Source organism: Natrix helvetica, assembly GCF_964273705.1.
Source record: "Natrix helvetica genome assembly, chromosome: 5".
Classification (NCBI taxonomy): domain Eukaryota; kingdom Metazoa; phylum Chordata; class Lepidosauria; order Squamata; family Natricidae; genus Natrix; species Natrix helvetica.
Window position 1 is genome coordinate 78393319 of NC_138551.1, and position 18942 is coordinate 78412260.

The window sequence follows — 18942 nt, forward strand, 5'->3', positions numbered from 1 at the left end:
ATCTGTTACATAATGAGTATTTTGGGGGGAAAAACCAAACCCAGATATTCTTGCCTCATAGAAGAATGCTCAAGTGATTTTTGGTCAGAAAAAGGTGATGAAACTTAGATCTCTCTCTCAGGTCCTGTTTGTTTGACCTGGAAGTTTCTCCCTTTTCATCCCAGTTATATTGAAGAAATATTTGGTTGCTATTTAAGATTAGTACTAATACAGATTTTTTTGGAAGAAAGTTGAGCCTTCTAATTCCACCAAATATTTACTGCTATCAACATTGATGTTAAAAGTCCACCTTTTTTCATTTAATAACCTGAAAGAGAAGAAACACAAAATACGAATATATGACTCCTATTCAGAGTTATGTATAGTGGTGGCAGATTTGTTTAAAATACATCAACCCTACATAGAACAAATGTTTGCCTCTAATCCATGAATGTTGACAATATATTTCCATTACTCTTGTCAACTGGAGGTAAGAAAGAGAGACCTTGAAAGCTGGCAGGATTCTAAGATCAGATCAGATCAGTAGCCAGTGTATGTTAGGCTGTCTAGCTGTCAATTAAGACAACGTCTGTATTGCTTGTAGCTGTTTGGATTTTGACCCAAAACAGACTCTCAATGGGGCTGAAGTACTCATAAAGCCATTCCTAGATTGGCGTTTTGCAGTGCTCTATTCAAATGGGTGTTCTTTCTAAACCTGAGCTGCTAATTTCTGAAAGAAATAGAAAATAATTCTTTGTTTGGACAAGTGTAATTGGACACACAAGAAATTTGTCTCCGGTGCGCAAGCTCTCAGCCTGTACATACAACCAACAAGTGATAAATCATTATCATAACCATAAAATGCAGTAGTCATAAATAATAAAAAGAACACACAGGGATAATTATAGGATACTAAATAAGCAATCAACATAAATCATACTAGGATACTAACTAAAGCAATCAATATAAATCATAAGATACAAGCAACAAAGTTATAGTTATAAGATAACGAAATAGATAAGATGAAAGCAGAGGTAGGATTCAATTTTTTTTACTACCGGTTCTGTGGGCGTGGCTTTGTGGGTGTGGCTTTCTGGGTGTAGCAGGGGACGGATACTGCAAAATCCCCATTCCCCCCCCCTCATGCAATGTCCTGTATTAGTATTATCTTGAGGGAAGAAGCTGAAACAGTTTATGTCCAGGATGTGAGGGGTCTGTAGAGATGATGTGAAAGCCTGTACTTATCCATTTTTACATTTTGAAATGTATCTCTGAAACATAATTTCTGAGTATGATAACAACTCTTATGGACTCTAGAGTGTGGAAACAGAATCAGATCTTTGCTGATGTGTTCTTTCATGTGCTTTCACATATCATCATGCTTTTCATTTCTCTGTCCCCATTCCATTCCCTGAGGTTCTTGAATCTCTAAATCATGGGAGGACAAAATATGCAAAAATTGTTTGCAACCCTCCAAAAAATCATGCTGACAAATACCCAAGTGATAAAACACAAGTTTTTAAAATATAGCAGTAATTCAATAGAAATGGTCGAACTATAATGGTTTCATTTGTTCCATATCAAAGAGTATTCTGCATTTCTGATCTTTAGGGAGCAGTTAAAAATCACAGATACCACCTAGAAAAAATGTTACCCCTTTCTCTGAAGACAGCTATTCTTTGGTTTTGCAGTTGCCTTGAGCTAATACACAGATTAATGTTACTTTTGTTTGCGTTGCTCATCTTGTTAATTGATACCAAAGGGAAATACCTGACTTAAAGATGATCAAGGTGTGTCTTCTTTCACTGGGTTTTAATGGGTGGGCTTCAAAAATTTCAGCAATGGGTTCTCTACCCAGTTGTTGGGTGGGTGTGGCCATGGTGGGTGGGGCCTAGTCGGCTTCCTGCACCACGTGGGGGGGGGGCGTTTTTGTCTTCCCCAACTCTGGCGGCTTTCCTTGAGCCTCTGGGAGGGCGAAAACTGCCTCCCTGGACTCCGGAGACCTTCCAGGAGGTCCCTTTTCCCTCCCTCCTGAACCTCCGTGCGGGCCCTGCATTTACCTCACATTCAAAATGGGTCGCGTGGAGACTCCTGGGAGGGGAGGGGTATGAGGGGTGGAATGGGGTGGGCGGGGCCAGCCAGGGTGGGATTTGGAGGTTCTCTGAACCGGCCATAATGTTAGCTAGGGGTTCTCCTGAACCCTTGTGAACCCATAGCAGCCCACCCCTGGTTTAATAGAATGAGATTTCCAAATGATCAGAGAACCCAGTACTTGCAGTGCATTAATCTAAGGCTAATACATTCATAGTGGCATTCTATGGAATGGCAGAAATTTCTCCAGATGCGTGAGAGGCAGTGGTGGGTTCCGGATGCCGATGCAACTGGTACGGTGCAACGGGGCCTGGCGTCCACCACATGAACATGTGCACATGCACGCAGTACACAAATATGTCCTTACCTTCTGCGATGCTCTGCAATGCTCCAGCTGCTTGGTGGAGTATCGTGCAGGCACTGTACGCTACATGCGCGTGCGCGGAAGTGCCAAAGAGCTCAAATACAGGTAAGGAGGGCGGGCGGGCAGGTGGGCCCTCTGGACACCGTACCGGAATGCTAACCGGTGCTCCTGGCAGGCACCGGTACGCCCGTCCCGGGGCGTACTGCCTGCAATCCACCACTGGTGAGAGGTAATACTAAATCCTCGACATATATGGTTGAATGGACTGTAAACACTGAGCTCAAATAGGAATAAAATGTGGAAAGGATTCTCTCAGCTTTCCTTCATGAATCATAGCCATTCAGAAAACACTTGGTTGGTGCCAAGGTAGACATGTATGCACTAGTGAGCTGACTAATTCAGTGAGACAACAAAAGTGTTTGCAGTCACTGAAGATGAATACGGTGGATAAAAGAATCATTCTAACCATTTCAGATTGAAATCTGTCATTGACGTCCTTTGTTCCTTTGTCTAGGAACAAAGACTCTTAACGAGTCTTTCTTGCGGGATGCTAAAATAATTCTGATATTGGAGCATAATTCTACTCACCAGACTGGCCTTTTTGCTTTTATATAGTTTGTTGAGAAAGTAAAATTATTGGAGAAACATCTGGTGAAAATGTTTACATTTTAGCATGTGAATCCATCTAAAGTGCAGCATTGAATTCCTGGTTTTGGTTCCATGTCATGGATTTGGTAGTACGGACTAGGTCTGTAAATCTCTCTTGGATAAAAATATTCCATCAGTTTTTGAAAGGACATGACAGGTTCTAGCTTGCAAGACAGGGGCCATGTTTCATAAGTATATTTAATCAAACAAATTACTTAATAACAAAATATTATTAAGACACACTTGTACTGACCTCCTTCCCCTCCACATTTTAAAAATCTTATTAATGGAAATATTTCTTTTCTTTCTCCTTGATGCTGATTTGATTATTGTCCTATTGGTTCTCACCACTTCGGTATGCTGCTGAAGGCTGTGATATTTACAAAACATAAAAGAATCTTAGCAAGGAATTTAATTATGTAAATACCGTATTTTTCGGACTATAAGATGCACCAGAGTATAAGACACATCATGATTTTGAAGAGGTAAATTTTTTAAAAAAGGTTTTGTACTCTGCAGACCTCTCAAACCCTCTGCATGCCTCATTTTCTTTCACTTATGAGTCTACCTCCTCCATGCACATGTATATGTCTTTGTTCTTTATGTATGTATGTGTGTATTTATCTGTATTTTTATATGTTTTGATTTTATATGTTTTGATTGTATTATTATTATTATTATTATTATTATTATTATTATTATTATTATTATTATTATTATTATTATTTTATGCACACACAAAAAAGGGCGTGCAGAGTTTTGGGAGGCTTGTAGAGTGCTCCGGGGGCGGGGGGGAGAACAAGCAAACAATGGCCCATTTCCCCCCGAAATGGGCCATTTTTTGCAAAAAAAAAAAGGCTTTGGGAGGCTTGTAGAGTGTTCCTGGGGGTGGGGGAGGGCAAAAACAAGCAAAAAACGGGCCGTTTTCTGGAGCGAGGGACAGGAGGCTCCAGTAGATGGTATCAACACGCTCAATTGGCCACAAGACTGGGATGAAGCTGAAGCCACACTTCTGTGCTCCACCGTTGACTTCCAGTTCATCTCAGTCCGGCCAAAAAGTGAGACTTATTATTTTTCTCTCCTGAATTTCTACCATTACTGGACCCACCTGGCAATTGCAGCCTCCTTTGGAATTGCTCTCTTCTTCTGTCAGTAAGTTGCCTGGCTGAGGCTCTCTTTTACTGGCCTCCAGGGACAGTTCTTTGCCTTCCGAGGGCTGGGAAGGCTCAGGCGCCATTGCAGCAGCCGTTTGGAGCCGTGCCAGCCATGTGGCTGCAACTTTGTCCCTGGGCGATCGGGAGGCTTGCGGGTGCAGGATTTCCAGCCCCACGGCCTCTCGTAGCTGAACATTACTTGAGATTGCTCCGGTGGCTGGAATCAAGCCACGGCGGTGCTGGGAAGAGCACAAAGACATTGTGAGGCAGTGAGGCAAGCAGGGGAGCAGCGAATCGGCGTGTGGGCGCCACAAGCCGGCAGAAGCCTTGGCGGCAGTACCTGAAGCCCGCTGAGCTTGGTGCTGGCGTTGGGGCTGTCTGGGAAGTAAAAAGACAGCGTTCTTTTTACTTTTCCCTTTTTCTTTGCCTTGCTGCGGCTGAAGAGGGAGCAGAGAGAGAGAGAGCATCAAGGAGGCTTCGCTTGGAGGGCCATGAGTATTGCCACATGGCAAATGGTGGAGGAGGCGCGAAGGTCCCCTTCCCCCCCACCCTCCCCTGGGGAGGGCCCCTTTTCCAGGCAGCACCCCACAGCCTCAGCTAGGGCTCAAAAGGTGGCGGCTGCCTCTCGTCCCTCACGTGCCACACAGAGGGATGAGCTTAGGAGGCACAAGGCCCTTTCTAAAACCTTTTCCAGGGCAGAAAAGGTAAGGGCCCAACAGGACAGACTAAGGGCCTCTTCTCCTCGTTCCAGGTCTCTCTTGGGGGGGGGGTGCCCCACAGCCAGTTTCCCCCCAGGTTCTCCAGATTCTCTTGGGAGGTTTTTGGGGGAGGCTTCCCCTTCGCCACCTCTTTCCCTGGAAGACCAGGACCTGGATTTGGAGGATTCCTGCATGCAGGTGGATCCCAACGGAGATCAGGCCTTGCCCAGGCCTACCCTGGCTCCCCAGGCTGGGGCAGCTCAGGATCCAGTGAATCCCAGCTGGGATTCATTGAATGTGGATGACCTTCCCAGGGGGTTGCAGAATCTGATTTAGAGGGCCATTTCCTCTGGCATTGCTGCTGGCCTGCAGCAGTGGGCCGCCTGGTCCTTAGCATCTGATCAGGGCAAGGCTCTCAGGCCTAGCTCTTCTCAGGCACATTCTCCCTCTGATCCAGTAAGCCATCCTGTGTCTCCCTATCAAGTTAGCAAAGGATCAGTGGCTGGGGATAAGGCCCAGTGGGACCCTGATTTGTCTGAGGATGAGGATGATTGCAAGCCAGATCCTCCAGCGTTCACTGGCCTTTTTCCACCAAATTTATTTTGATCCCTTCTGCATAAGGCGTGTGCCACCGCTCAGGTTGAAGAGGGCAAAGGGTCTAAGGAAGGAGCTAAGGACGGAGCTAAAGAGGAGTCCAAGGATGGGGGGGGGGGGGGAGCAGCAAAGAAGCCAACTGGCCCAGTCTTTTCTGAACCCAAGACGGTTAAGGAGGAAATTCCTGCCCGTCACCTATTTCTGGAGGTGGTAAAGAAACAATGGGAGAAACCAGCTGTCTTTCCCAACCCTGGCAGTAATGATAGGCGCTTTTATAATATTGAGCCAGATTTCTCCCAGGCATTGCATCTACCCACAGTGGAACCTCCTGTGGTCGCTTTAGCATCATCTGCCTCCCTGGTGGCCAAGGGCTGTTTTCAACTTGAAGCTCTTGAACCAATATTTAGCTTACCGCAAAGTTCAAGATGGCCTCACTTAAGTTGGCAGGCATACGGGAAGGGGACTACATGGCATCTATAGACCTCACGGAGGCTTATCTCCATGTCCTCATTCTTCCACTGCATAGGCGTTTCCTCCGGTTCTCCTATCTGGGGCACCATTACCAATATAGGGCCCTGCCCTTTGGGTTGTCATCCGCACCCAGGTCATTCACCAAGGTGCTGGTGGTAGTGGTGGCGTACTTGAGGGGTTTTCCCATTAGATTGCATTGCTACCTGGATGACGTTCTCGTCCACGGGGCATCCCTAAGTCAGACGAGGGTGGACCTTTTACAGGTCATTGACACCCTTCAACTGTTAGGTTTTTCTGTTAACTTTGAAAAGAGTTATCTCACCCTGTCCACTAGAATTCTCCATTTGGGGGCTGTTATAGATTCCCGTGCAGGGAAGGTTTTCCTCTCTCCAGACCATAGGTCCAGTTTGGTTAAAATGGTTAAGCAGGTCCGCAGGGAATGTTATGTTCCCATAGTCCTTCTCTCCAGCTTGTTGGGAAAGCTCATATCCTGCATCGAAGTAGTACTGTGGGCACAGTTGCACGCCAGGACTCTGCAGTGGCAACTCCTGCCGTTCCAGAGGGCCAACACCAGCAGCTTGCCGGCCAAGGTCGAAGCCACCCCTCAGGTACTGATCTCTCTCAAGTGGTGGCTGTCCTCAGCCTTGCTCAAGAGGTGCGCCTCGTGCTCACCATGGATGCCAGTCTGTTCGGCTGGGGGGTGACCTTGGGATCACAGTTGGCACAGGGTCGGTGGTCCTGGCAGGAGCTCCGACACAATATCAACTGGTTGGAGCTCCGGGCGATCCATCTGGCGCTTCGACACTTTCGGACCTCTGTCAAGGATCATCACATCCTGGTCCTCACCGACAACGTGGCGGCCAAGGCACACATCAATTGGCAGGGTGGCATGCATTCCAAGGCACTGCACGCCGAGACGATGTCGCTGGGCAGCTGGGTGGAGAGACACCTGTGGTCGATCTGGGCGGAGCACATCATGGGGATTGACAACCATCAGGCTGACTGGTTGAGTCGAGAGACGGTGGACAACGGAGAGTGGAGCCTCTCCCTGGAGCTGTTTCAGAGCATCTGCCAGAGGTTCGGATGACCAGTGGTGGACCTCTTCGCCACTCCAGCCAACGTTGTAGAAGGTAAAGTATATGGGCCCTCTATTGGATAACCACCTTCTACCATTAAAAAAAATACATGTCAGTGCCTAGGGCTAAGATGATATGTTTGCTTTCTTTTGAGGGAGATGTACATTGTACATATTTAGGTAATAAACGGGCACGATTTGGTACATCTCTGGCTAAAAGGGAATGTAGGAACTGTCCTAGCAAAATTCTCCAAAGAACTCTATCCAGATTTGTGATCTCTCATTATTTCAGCCAGTGGTAGCCTAGAAACCAGGAGATCGTGAGTTCAAGTCCTGCTTTAGCCACGAAAGCCATCTGGGTGACCTCGGGCCAGTCACTCTCTCTCAGCCCAACTCACTACTCAACGTTGTTGGTGTGAGGAAAATAGGAGAAAGATGTGTTGGATATGATTGCTGCCTTGAGTTGTTTGTAAAAATCAACAAAAGCATGGGATAAACAAGTTAATTAAATAAATATTTTCCCTACCTGAAACTTTATCTAGAAATGGTTCAAGCCCAGTAGTATCCAGCAGTCAGAGGTGGGTTACTTCTGGTTCAGACCGGTTCAGACGAACCAATAGTGGTTTGGTGGTCTGGGTCGCTGGAACTGGCAGCGACCCAGGCCTGCCACGCCCCCGAACTGGTTCTCATATGGCGCTGCCATCTTGCTTTTTGGTTCTGCACATGTGCAGAACAATTTTCTTTGTACGAATTTAATTCTTTTTCTTTTTTTAACATTTTGCGCATGCACAGATCTATTTTTGTGCAAATGTGCACGCACATGGAGCAAAACTTTTGCGCACACTAGACCGGCAATAATGCCAGCAGCAAACTACCCCTATCAGGAGGTTAGATGGAGTCACACTGAAAAAAGCAGAGGCATTCTGGGGATGTTGTTGTCTTTTTCAGTTGTCAACTGCAGGAGGATACCGAGCAAGGAGGTTTTTAAGTAAGTTTCTTGACGGATTTTCTCCTCAAACTCCCTTCCTTTACCCCAGCCTGGAAGAAACGTCAGGAAAATAATTGGAAATATGTTCTTCTGAATACAAGATAAAGCTTACTTCCCTTTGAACTATTGCCAGAGTAATGACTAAGATTATTTCCATGAAGTTTACGTCGTCATCTGTTCATTTGGGAATCTGTTCAGTCAAAGGTTGGGCAGCCAAGAGTTGCTTTGAAAGAGAGTTATAGGGCTTCTTAATCAAATGAACAATAAACAGCAAAGAGTGGGCATTTTCTTTGCTGCCATCTGCTGTTCATCTGGAGTTTTGCAGCCCTGATCGAGAAAGTAAACTTAAAAGTAACAGCTTTAAAGCAAGTAATGGTGCATTGCTTTCTTCCCTAACAAATGGATATTAAATTACATGTATTAGCATGTCTATTCAACTGGCTTTTATTTATCAAAAATTGCAAATGTGTATTTTTAATCCAAAGTCTACGGAGATTCTCAGTCATCCAGATCATGGTTGTCCCAGAGGTGCTTTTTCAAGAGGCAATTGGACTTTCTGGTGTTTCTTTGAAGACATTTCTCTTCTCATCTAAGAAGCTCCATGTTGTTTCCAGCATCTTTCTCCCAGCTTGGAACTGAACCAGATAAATTTTCCTTCCAACAGGGGGAGCCAGTTTCACCTTACAACTGTGTTACTAACTGAACAAGTGCAGGGATTCACTTAACAACTGTGGCAGGAAAGGTCACAAAATGAGTGAGAATTTGTCTTCCCTCCAGGAACTCAGTTTTGTTTACCTATAACTCCCCACATATTCTGTTTTTTTTTCTTTTAAATCTACATTGAATTAAGAATGATTGATTCAGAGTCACCCAGGGAGCTGCATGGCTATGGGAGGAACCTGAATCTGTGTCTCCCCAGGTGAACTCCAGCCATACAACCAGTATACCGTATTTTTCGGAGTATAAGACGCACCTTTTTTCCTCAAAAAAGAGGCTGAAAATCTGGGTGCATCTTATACATTGAATACAACATTTTTTGCCTCCGAAGCCCCGCCCCTTCACCAAAATGGCCATGCAAAGCCTTATGGAGACTTTCAGACAGCATTTTCTGCCCCCCAGCCCCCAGCAGCACTCTATAAGCCTCCATAAGGCTATGCATGCAATTTTTTTTGACAAAAACCGGGCCGCTTTTTGCTTGTTTGGGGGGGGCAACCCCCCAGGAGCACTCTGCAAGCCCCCCAAAGCTATTCATGCCTTTTTTTAAAAGAAAAAATGGCCTGTTTTCGTGGGGAGGTTTTCAGAGTGCAAAAACTTTTTTTTCCCTTTTGAAAAGCTCTTTAACTGATTGATGAGAATTAGATTGATCAAGTGGTGTGTCAGCAGAAACAAAGTCTTAGGTGCTGCAGATTGTCAGCGATTTCCTTCTCCAGCACATGGATAAATATACCTGGAAACATCTACCTACTCTACCTACCTACTCTTTCTCCCTACCTACCTGCTGTATTTCTCTCAATCTCTCTCTCTCTCTACTTATCTACCTACCGCCCTACTCTCCCTTCCTCCCTCCCTACTGTATCTCTCTCTCTCCCTCCCCTCTATCTACCTACCTACCTACCTACCTACTCACTCTCTCTCTCTCCCTCCCTACCTACTCTATTTCTCTATCTTATCTTTCTATTTTTCTCTCTCTCTCTATTCCTTTATCTACTACCTACTTTTTAAAAAAATTGTCTCTTCAAAACCTTGGTGCGTCTTATACTCTGAAAAATATGGTAGTTACTTTGCAACTAGTTGTATTCCATATCAGGATAGATTTAAAAGAGAAAGGCTTCCTTCAAGTTGAGCTTAACAGCTGTGACATCATGGACACATGGAATGTTTCTTGGCGGCAATAGGGGTGTGCCATTGTCTTTTATCAGGGTATTTGTTTGGCTTTCCAGCATGACCTACTTTCCTGGAAGTCTCTGAGCCAACTCTCATCAGGCCCAATCAGTCAAGGTTATACAGGTCCTGCCCCTCGTACAGAAGCATGGTTAATACTATGTTCATACTAAAATGTTGCAGAAGGGTAAATGTACAGTAACAAAGGAATTGCGTCTAAGAGTAATAAATAAAATGTCAAGATTTTGCAAAAGCTAGTCCTTCCTGATGTTGACTATGATTTTTTATTTTTATTTTTTAAAAAAAACCCTTTTAGTGATATGTACAAACATTGTGTAGCTTGATGGACTGCAGCAGGCGGTCTGTGGTTGTCTTAGCAGTGTCATTAGAGGCTTTGCCAACTCCACTGGAGGCAAGAGTGCCATGAGATCCCCCCCCCCACAGCATGAATATATTATCAAACTAAATTACTATCAACTAGTCCTTGAGTGGGGTGAAAACTGGCCAAAATGTTTACACCAGGGGTGTCCAAACTTGAGAACATTAAGACTTGTGGACTTCAATTCCCAGAATTCCCCAGCCAGCATGGCTGGCTGGGGAATTCTGAGAGTTGAAGTCCACAAGTCTTAAAGTTCTCAAGTTTGGACACCCCTGGTTTACACTTTTAAGAAAGGTAAAAAGGTAAAGGAATCCCTGTGGATTTTATTCTACTGGTCATTGCTGACTATAGTGGATGGTGCTCATCTCTATTTCAGGGACATTGATCCAGCACTGTCCGAAGTCATTTTCATGGTCATGACAGCATGATGTCACGGTTATTCTGCCCCCAAGAACCTAAATTTGCCAGGATGCCCTACCCAGTTTGGCTTGTTACAGAAGCCACATAGGCTAACGTTTCTGGTACTCCACAATACTGCACATAAGTCCTCAACTTATGATCACAATTGAGCCCAAATTGTCCAAGTGAGACAATTGTAAAGTGAATTTTGCCCCATTTTATTACTTTTCTTGCCCCATTTATTTAGTGAATCACTGTAGTTGTTAAATTAAAAACTGGTTTCTTCGTTGATTTTGCCAGGAGGTTGCAAAAGGGGATCACATGACCCTGGGATACACTGTCATAAATATGAGTCAGATGCCAAACATCCGAATTTTCATCATGTGACTGTGGGGATGCTGCAATGGTCATAAGTATGGAAAATGGTCATATGCCATTTCCCCCCCAATGCCATTTAACTTTGAATGAACTGCTGTAAGTTGAGCACTATCTGTACTCAAGGACAAAATATGTTTAAGTCAGTTGTCACTTACCAGTGTAAACGGTAACCACAGTTCTCCAGAAATGCAAATGGGAAAAATAAGAGCTTAGTTTCTAAACATTTTTTGGGGGGGTTTAATTTTCAAGTTGACTTGGACGCTTTCCGCCATGATTCAGCAAACGTTGGCCCTTTCAAAGGGAAATTTGGTGGCTGTGGTGCTGACCTTCCCTTCACCCTGCTATCTCTGCTTGTAAATTGCTGAGGAAAAAATGCCTGAAAAACTTATTATGTGTCGAAACCTCGACGGAATCAAGATAAAATTAGATAAATGTCTTGCATCATATCTATTTTCATTCCGTTCTACCCCGCAAAGGAAGCAGCTGCAGTATTTAAATGCTTCCCTATGATAGGACAAGATTAATTTGGCCTATTTCAGATAAATGGCAAAAGGTCAAATTGAATTGCTTTTCCCTCAAACTGCACACTCGGAGAGGGTCATTGGATGTGCCTTCTTTGATTCTCATATTTGTAACTGGAATTGAATCAGGGCTGGTTTGTAACCAGGAAATTTGTGGAAGTTAACTGCTTACATCAATGTATACTCAGAGGAATTTTCCACAAGAATGGCCATCCAAATGAAGCAAGGGATAGTGTCTTCCAGTCAAAGCACCCCTCCAAATGATTCGTATGGCCCTAGCAATCTCTAGCATTTTTCATTATTCTAGAACAGGGGTGTGAAACTCAAGACCCGGAGGCTGGATCCGGCCTGCGGGGTGCTTAGATCTGGCCCTGGAAATAGTGAAGGACCAGCCCGCAGTGCCTCTGCCAGCAAAAACTGAGCTTCAGGAGAGCCGTGCATGGTCCTCCTGAACTCCATTTTCATTGGCAGAGGGTTATAGGAGGCTGTCGCAACTGAAAACGGAGCTGGGAGCCCATTTTTGCTGGCAGAGCACTCGGGCCAACACAAGTAATGTCAGGCTGGCCATGCTCAGCCTGGCCACACCTACCCCAGCCCTCCGAGGTCAAACACAAACCTGATGCGGCCCTCAATGAAATCAGGCTTGACTCCCTGTTCTAGAAACCAGTCTAGAAATCTCATGCCAGTTTCTGAGCCTCTCACCCTTGTTTTCATTTTGGCAGAAATGGATAGAAATGTGATCATGTTGCCATTTTATGCTACCTTACGTTCACGGAGAGTTTTCAAGGCTGCAAATGGTGGTGGAGGAGGGGCTAGGTCAGAGCAGATGTTGTCCGGCAAATACCAAGCATGTAGGAATGAGAGGTAAGGCTTACGTACAGGCATCCGTAGAAACTACCATGACCTCAGTGGCTGTTATCTTGGAAGCCTACAAGCTCACATAATTAGCAGAACCAGATGCTGGAATAAGGGAAAGGTGATGCACATAGTCTGTTATCTTTAGCTCATTAATTCACCAGAGCAAAGGCATGAGGTAACCTTGGCCTGAATAGTATTCTTGATTCTCTAGGGAAGATTTGGGGGAGTAAAACCGAAAGTAATGTGTTGTTGCTCTGTGCTTTGCTTGTAAAAACTTTATAAAAGCCAAATAAACTCTGCGAAAGGCAGACAGATATTTTGGACACAAACTGCGTGATGGATTTCTGAAACCTACACAAGCATATTTCAAAACACTAGCATTAAGGGATCTGCTGTGTAGAATCCAAGAATCCAGTCTAACATTTACTGCTGATTTCTTTTTTTAATGGACTGGTAGCTCCGATGTGGCAAAGACCACAATGTAAATAGAATATAATAGAATTTGTTATTGGCCAAGTGTGATTGGACACACAAAGAATTTGTCTTTGGTGCATAAGCTCTCAGTGTACATAAAAGCTATAAGTGATAAATCATGATCATAGTCATCATAAAAATACATTCATCATAAATCTTAAGATACAACATTTAGTGATAGTCATAGGCTACTAAATAAGCAATCAACATAAAGCATACTAGGAAACTAAAGAAAACAATATAAGAAATAAAGATAGAAGCCACAAAGTTATAGTCATAACTTTCAAATTAATTACCAACCTATGGCCTGGTTCTGTGGGAAGCTCTTATAAAGTGTTGGTAATTATGATGTAAGACCGTCAGTGCTAATTAGATATGTTGATCTGCAAATTTATCTTAAGTTACTTTTGATTGTTTACAGAAAAACCGGTCTCAGCCTAGATGGTATCAGATGACATTTGATGAGTCAGCCTCTGATTCTTGTCAGCATGAATACTGTGTGTGCAATAGCTAGTAAGACTGCAGCTGGGCCATTTTAAGTTCCTCTCCAAGACAAACTGTAACACATACCACACAGTTTTTTTCTGAAATCTTAACGGTAATTTAATTCAGAAGGAAGCCATATAACTTTCAACAGCTTTATGAGCTATTAAGATAGATGGTCTAAAGGATTTTCTGCATTTGCTGAGTCCATGGGGGTGATTAAAAAACCATGCACTCAAAGCCCCACCCCTTTTTCAGCTGCCATCTTGTCTTTTTTAGATACCCCTCCCCCTCCCATTGTGGACACCCCTGAGCTTCCAAAGGAAAATTCTGAAAGCACTGATACCAGCCTTCAAGTATGCCAAGGATGGTATTCTCTGCTTCAGACATTGTTTCGCTTGTTCTGAGGTGTATTTTAGTTATTTGTTAGCAGATCAATCGAGGAGGCTTTTAATCAGTTCATCATACACTTTCCTGGAAAATTCTGGGGAACGCCATTTTTTGACTGTATGAGAATATATTCCGACCTAATTCCGTTTCTCTAGCGGTAAGAAATAATCATGGCATCAATCAGATTACATCTATACAATATGCTAACCTGGAAACCCCATTTTGTTTCCAGTGTAGGTCAATATCTGCATGGAATTGCTGGCGGTTATGATCTGGAAATTAGAAGCTGATGATACCCAGATTTATTTGTCTGTTTTTTCTTCAGAAAATGGCCAAGTTCCCCAAATGCCTTTCTGCAGGCAGGAATGGAGTAGATGAGAGATAACAAATGGACATTGAATCCAAATAACACGGAGGTGTCACTTGTGAACAACTTCAAAGATGTGGTAGATCTGTCTGTTCTGAATGGACTTGGAGGAGGAGGTATGCATTTTTTAAAAAAGTGTTTGTGGATCCAGAACTCTCTCTGATTTCTAGATCAAAGCAATGGACAGGAACACCTTTGATCAGCTTTTCTGATATGTCGACAGCATTCCTTTCTGGAAGATAATAACCATAAAGCTATGTATGATGCATGTGCTGGCCACTTCCAGGGTAGACTATAGTAATGAAATTTACATGGGGCAACAGAATAACAGAATTGGAAAGGACTTTGGAGGTCTTCTACTCCAAAACCCCTCCCCCACTCCCCGCTCAACGTTTGTCTCTTATCTGGAAACTTCAACTGATAACAAAAGGTTGGTTTTAGGAAGAATGGAAAGAGACCATATGATCCCTATGCTTAAAGTCTGGTCATTATTTTAAAAGTCATCTATTGCTTAAGTTCAGGTTATTTAGCACATAGACTTATATACCGCATCACAGTGCTTTATAGCCCTCCCTAAGCGGTTTACAGAGTCAGCATATTGCCCCCAATGATCTGGGTCCTCATTTTACCAACCTCAGAAGGATGGAAGGCTGAGTCAGCCTTAAGACGGTCAAGATTAAACTCCTGGCAGTAGGCAGAATCAGCCTGCAATACTGCATTCTACTGCATTCTGCGCCACCACAGCTGTTTTAAGAAAAATTAGGAACTTCCATGTTTACTGAGAGTATTTGTGGACCACAGTTTACCTGAAGCTCATCTGACAATGACTAGAAGTCATCCTTCTCTGTTGCCATCCAAGCTCACCTGAAAAGCTGAGAGGCATAATATTTTCATTAGCTTTTAAATAAGCCCTTGGAACCCATATTTCATGCAGGTTTTTAGATTGTTTTAACTCTTGATTTTAATTAACTTTTTTACTTATTTGCATTTTTCACTGTCATTAAAATTGTGACCTTCATTTGTTTTTGTTTTTTTAAACCACCGAGGTTCTTCAGTCGTTGTTATTATGTCAATTTAGATCGATCAGTAAAATCAAATCAGACATTTTAGATCACTGGGCCATCTTGATTTCTCTAGATATTTATTTATCTAGATTTATCTATCACCTTCCAACAATGTATAGAATTTGTATCTTGCAATCCTTGGAGCTAGAAGTATACCTTAACCTTTGAGAAATGCTTTTTGATTTTTGTTAGAGAACAAAAAATGGCTGGCTTTAATATATTTTTTTCTTTTGTTCTCCTTGTTTCAGATGTTGAATAATCCTTGTAACAGGTAGCATTCCCTGTACATTCTGCCTTCAACTGGCAGTTGCCTTTTTAAAATAACTTTACCTCAGTTTAAAAAGCGGTAATGCCTCATCAAACTATGGCTGTGGCAAAGAAACGTTCAAGTACCTCCCCTCCCGATGGCGGTTGGGGATGGATGATTGTGATTGGCTGCTTCCTTGTTACGATCTGCACTCGAGCTGTGACCAGGTAAACCTTGTGGCCATGAGCCTTTGCTCTATTTTACTCATCTTGTCCTTTGCTTCAAAGTTGCGGGTGATGATTTCTAACGACCGGGATGAAAACAAAGAGAAGTGGACAGCTTGTGGGCTCTTTATTTGTAGGAATATCTTTACATTTCTGCTGGGTCAGCTCTCCTTGTAGTTTAATTGAAACTTTATCATGCACATGTAAGTTCCTTACTTAGTTTTGAATGGCAGTTTCTGCTGCCTTCAGCCAGGGTTCACCAGAACGATCAGTTATTGACTTCACACTCTCCAGCTCTGCTTGGAAAGTGTTCATTTGAACTTTCATTGTATTCATATAATTTCATGAAAAGAGGATGCAATGTTGAAATCCAGAGCGGGAATATTTTGAGTATTATAAGGTTCTTTATGAACCTTAATTGTCTCATAATTTACCATAAGGTTACTTTACAACCATAAAATGTTTTACCATAAGACCAGTTTGGTCCAGTGGCTAAGACGCCAGGTTAGCAACCGAGACCCTGTAAGTTCTAGTCCTGCCTTAGACATCTGAGTGATATCTAGCTGTCTGGGTGACTTTGGGCCAATCACTCTCTCTCAGTCTAATTCACCTCCCAGGGCTGCTGTTGTGAGGAAAATAGGAGGAGGAAAGAGTATTATGTAGATTTTCTGCCTTGAGATATTTATAAAAATAATGAAGGATAAAAATAAATGAAATAAAAATAGGGTTACACATTGATTGCAATTTATCTACCATTTGGGTGGAATTGATTGGTCTTGAGGATTCTGAGCCACAGATTGAATTAAGACTGACCATACTCGCCTTTATGGAAAAAAACAAAATACACCTAGAAAAAACAGAAGATCCTACAACGGATATGCAGGACACGGGAGGGGCCGGAGCTCTGCCAGCGGGGGGAGAAGGGGCAATACCAAGAAAGCTCAGATCACAAAAATGAATAAGAAAATCTCACTGATATAAACTGACCGAAAGTAGTAATATTATATATTATAATGTATTAAACTGATTGAAAGTACCAATAGAACTATTATGCTGATTATATATGACTATGCATTAATGTTTTATACTCAGATGTATACTATGAGTTTGGAGGGAGGGGGCGCCTACCACACTTTGCAACTGCCAAAATTTGTACACCTTTCCATTACCTTTTCCCTTGTAAATTTTAAAAAAACCAATAAAATTTTGTTAAAAAAAAAAAAAGACTGACCATACTGGAGGCATTTCATCTTGATTTCCAAGAATCTCAGCAATAGGAACAGTTTCCTCTTGAGGACTGACATCAAGAGTAATTCTTCTATGGTGAAAGATCTGGCTATTTCCTCCTCCAGCTTTTTTTAGCCCTCATTTTATGAAGCTTAATTAACATTTCACTCAAAAAGTATACAGGGCACTTATTGAAGCAAAAACAAAGCAGAACAGTAAAAGAGGCTCACTTTAACTCCCAACTAAATTCACTCCAAGTAAAATACATTAAGGTGGGAGAGGAGGGTGTTAGATATTAGCATATATCGTGGCAAGTCTCCCCTCTGGTCCGCTGCTACAGCGGGAAACAGGTATCGTTCTGATTGGTCGAGGGGCGTACCCGATCCCTATAAAAGGGGAACCCTCTGACCACAGAGCAAGCTGGATCACTACTACTATTAATAAAGAGCTGATAAGTCACTTCGTGTCCGCAGTCTGTTCTCTCGCTGCCCAGATCTAACATTGGCGACGAAGGTGGGATCGAGAGGCAGATAGGACGAAAAACGCTACCTCCAGAATCTCCGGATTTGATCCAGCCCAGGAATTCGGCAGAAATTCCGGCAGCCATCTCAGATCACCGCAGCGCGGCAAATTCAAACAGAGAAGATGGCGATGCATGCTCCCCCCGCTCCTTTCGACCCAGCAAACGACGAATGGGAAGCCTTCATGATTCTTTTCGAGTGTTTCCTCGAAGCGAACGAATACACGGGGATCACCGACGCGAGGAAGAAAAACATCTTCCTCGGATACTGCGGAAAGGAAGTCTTCAATACGGCCAGAGACCTCACCGCGCCTACTCCAATACAGGCAGTATCGTGGACGGCGTTGCAACAGGCCCTGCAAACTCATTACGCGCCAAAACCTTCCCGCCATGTCTGCCGCAAGGAATTCAACACGAGGAACCAGAAGGCGGGAGAATCCATAAATCAATATGTTGCAGCCCTACGAAAAGCAGCAACTCACTGCGAGTTCAGGGATCTGGACGAGCACATCTTAGCGCAGCTCATCTGTGGGTTAAGAGACATTTCACTACAAAAGAAGCTGTTGGCAAACCCGAATTTAACCCTACAGATAGCGCTAAACGAAGCAAGAGCGTCAGAGTCAGCGGAGAAATCATCGGTGACCATACAACGAGGGGCCAGCATAAACCAGCCAGCACCAAGACAAACCAGAGTACACTACGAGGACACAAGCCCCGACTACGAGAATCCCGAGTTCGAGGACAGTCACATGATGCAGAGCAGTCACTTGAGGCCTGGGGGGAGACCCGGATCCCGTTTGCCGCCCTGCGCAAGTTGCGGAGGGAATCACCCCAGGTCTACTTGTAGGTTCAGGAACATTGTTTGTTCGCACTGCAACAAACTTGGGCACATCGCACGAGTGTGCCGGAGCGGAGTCCCTGCCTCATGGCAGCCACCCATGTACCGCCAACAGAAGCCCAACCCAGGGGCTTGGCGAAATCAGAAAGGGCGCCCAGAGAGAAATCCACAAGTGTATACCCAGAGAGAAAATTCCCAAAGAGCTGAGCGAGCGTATCCCCAGAGAGATTACTCACAAGGAGCTGAGCGAGCGTATCCCCAGAGAGAATACACACAAAGAGCTGAAAGAGCGTTCTATCAAGACGCTCAACGAGAGTATTTTCAGGATATAGACGATGAGATAGAGTTGACCCAGAGAGAGGAGTTGCGAACGTATCTCACCACAATACATCAGGTCCGCCCTAAGCGGCCAAAAAGGCTGAGAGTCACAGTCCTCTTGGAGGGCTCACCTTGCGAGCTAGAAGTTGACACAGGATCGACCCTGACAATTATTTCATGGGCATCCATGAAACAGGCTATCCCTAGCCTCAGAAAGAGCCAACTACGCGCTCCAGACGTCCTGCTACGAGACTACCAGGGGAACCAAGTCCCCATCATGGGCCAAGGCACATTCCAAATCCGTTTCAAGGA

The 18942-nt window shown here is 43.9% G+C and overlaps 1 protein-coding gene across 4 annotated transcripts in view; it reads left to right on the plus strand.

Moving 5' to 3' along the window:
• Positions 1 to 18942, plus strand: part of SLC16A12 (solute carrier family 16 member 12) — a 74466-nt gene that overhangs the window by 32474 nt on the left and 23050 nt on the right. For 3 of the 4 annotated variants that reach the window (XM_081954196.1, XM_081954197.1, XM_081954198.1), the window contains 2 exons: positions 14151 to 14308; positions 15505 to 15730. In XM_081954196.1, the coding sequence (XP_081810322.1) occupies positions 15606 to 15730 (125 nt within the window). In that variant the 5' untranslated portion in view covers positions 14151 to 14308; positions 15505 to 15605. Of the gene's footprint in view, positions 1 to 7113; positions 7130 to 14150; positions 14309 to 15504; positions 15731 to 18942 lie in introns of those variants that run through there. The other variant, XM_081954199.1, reaches the window with a different exon arrangement.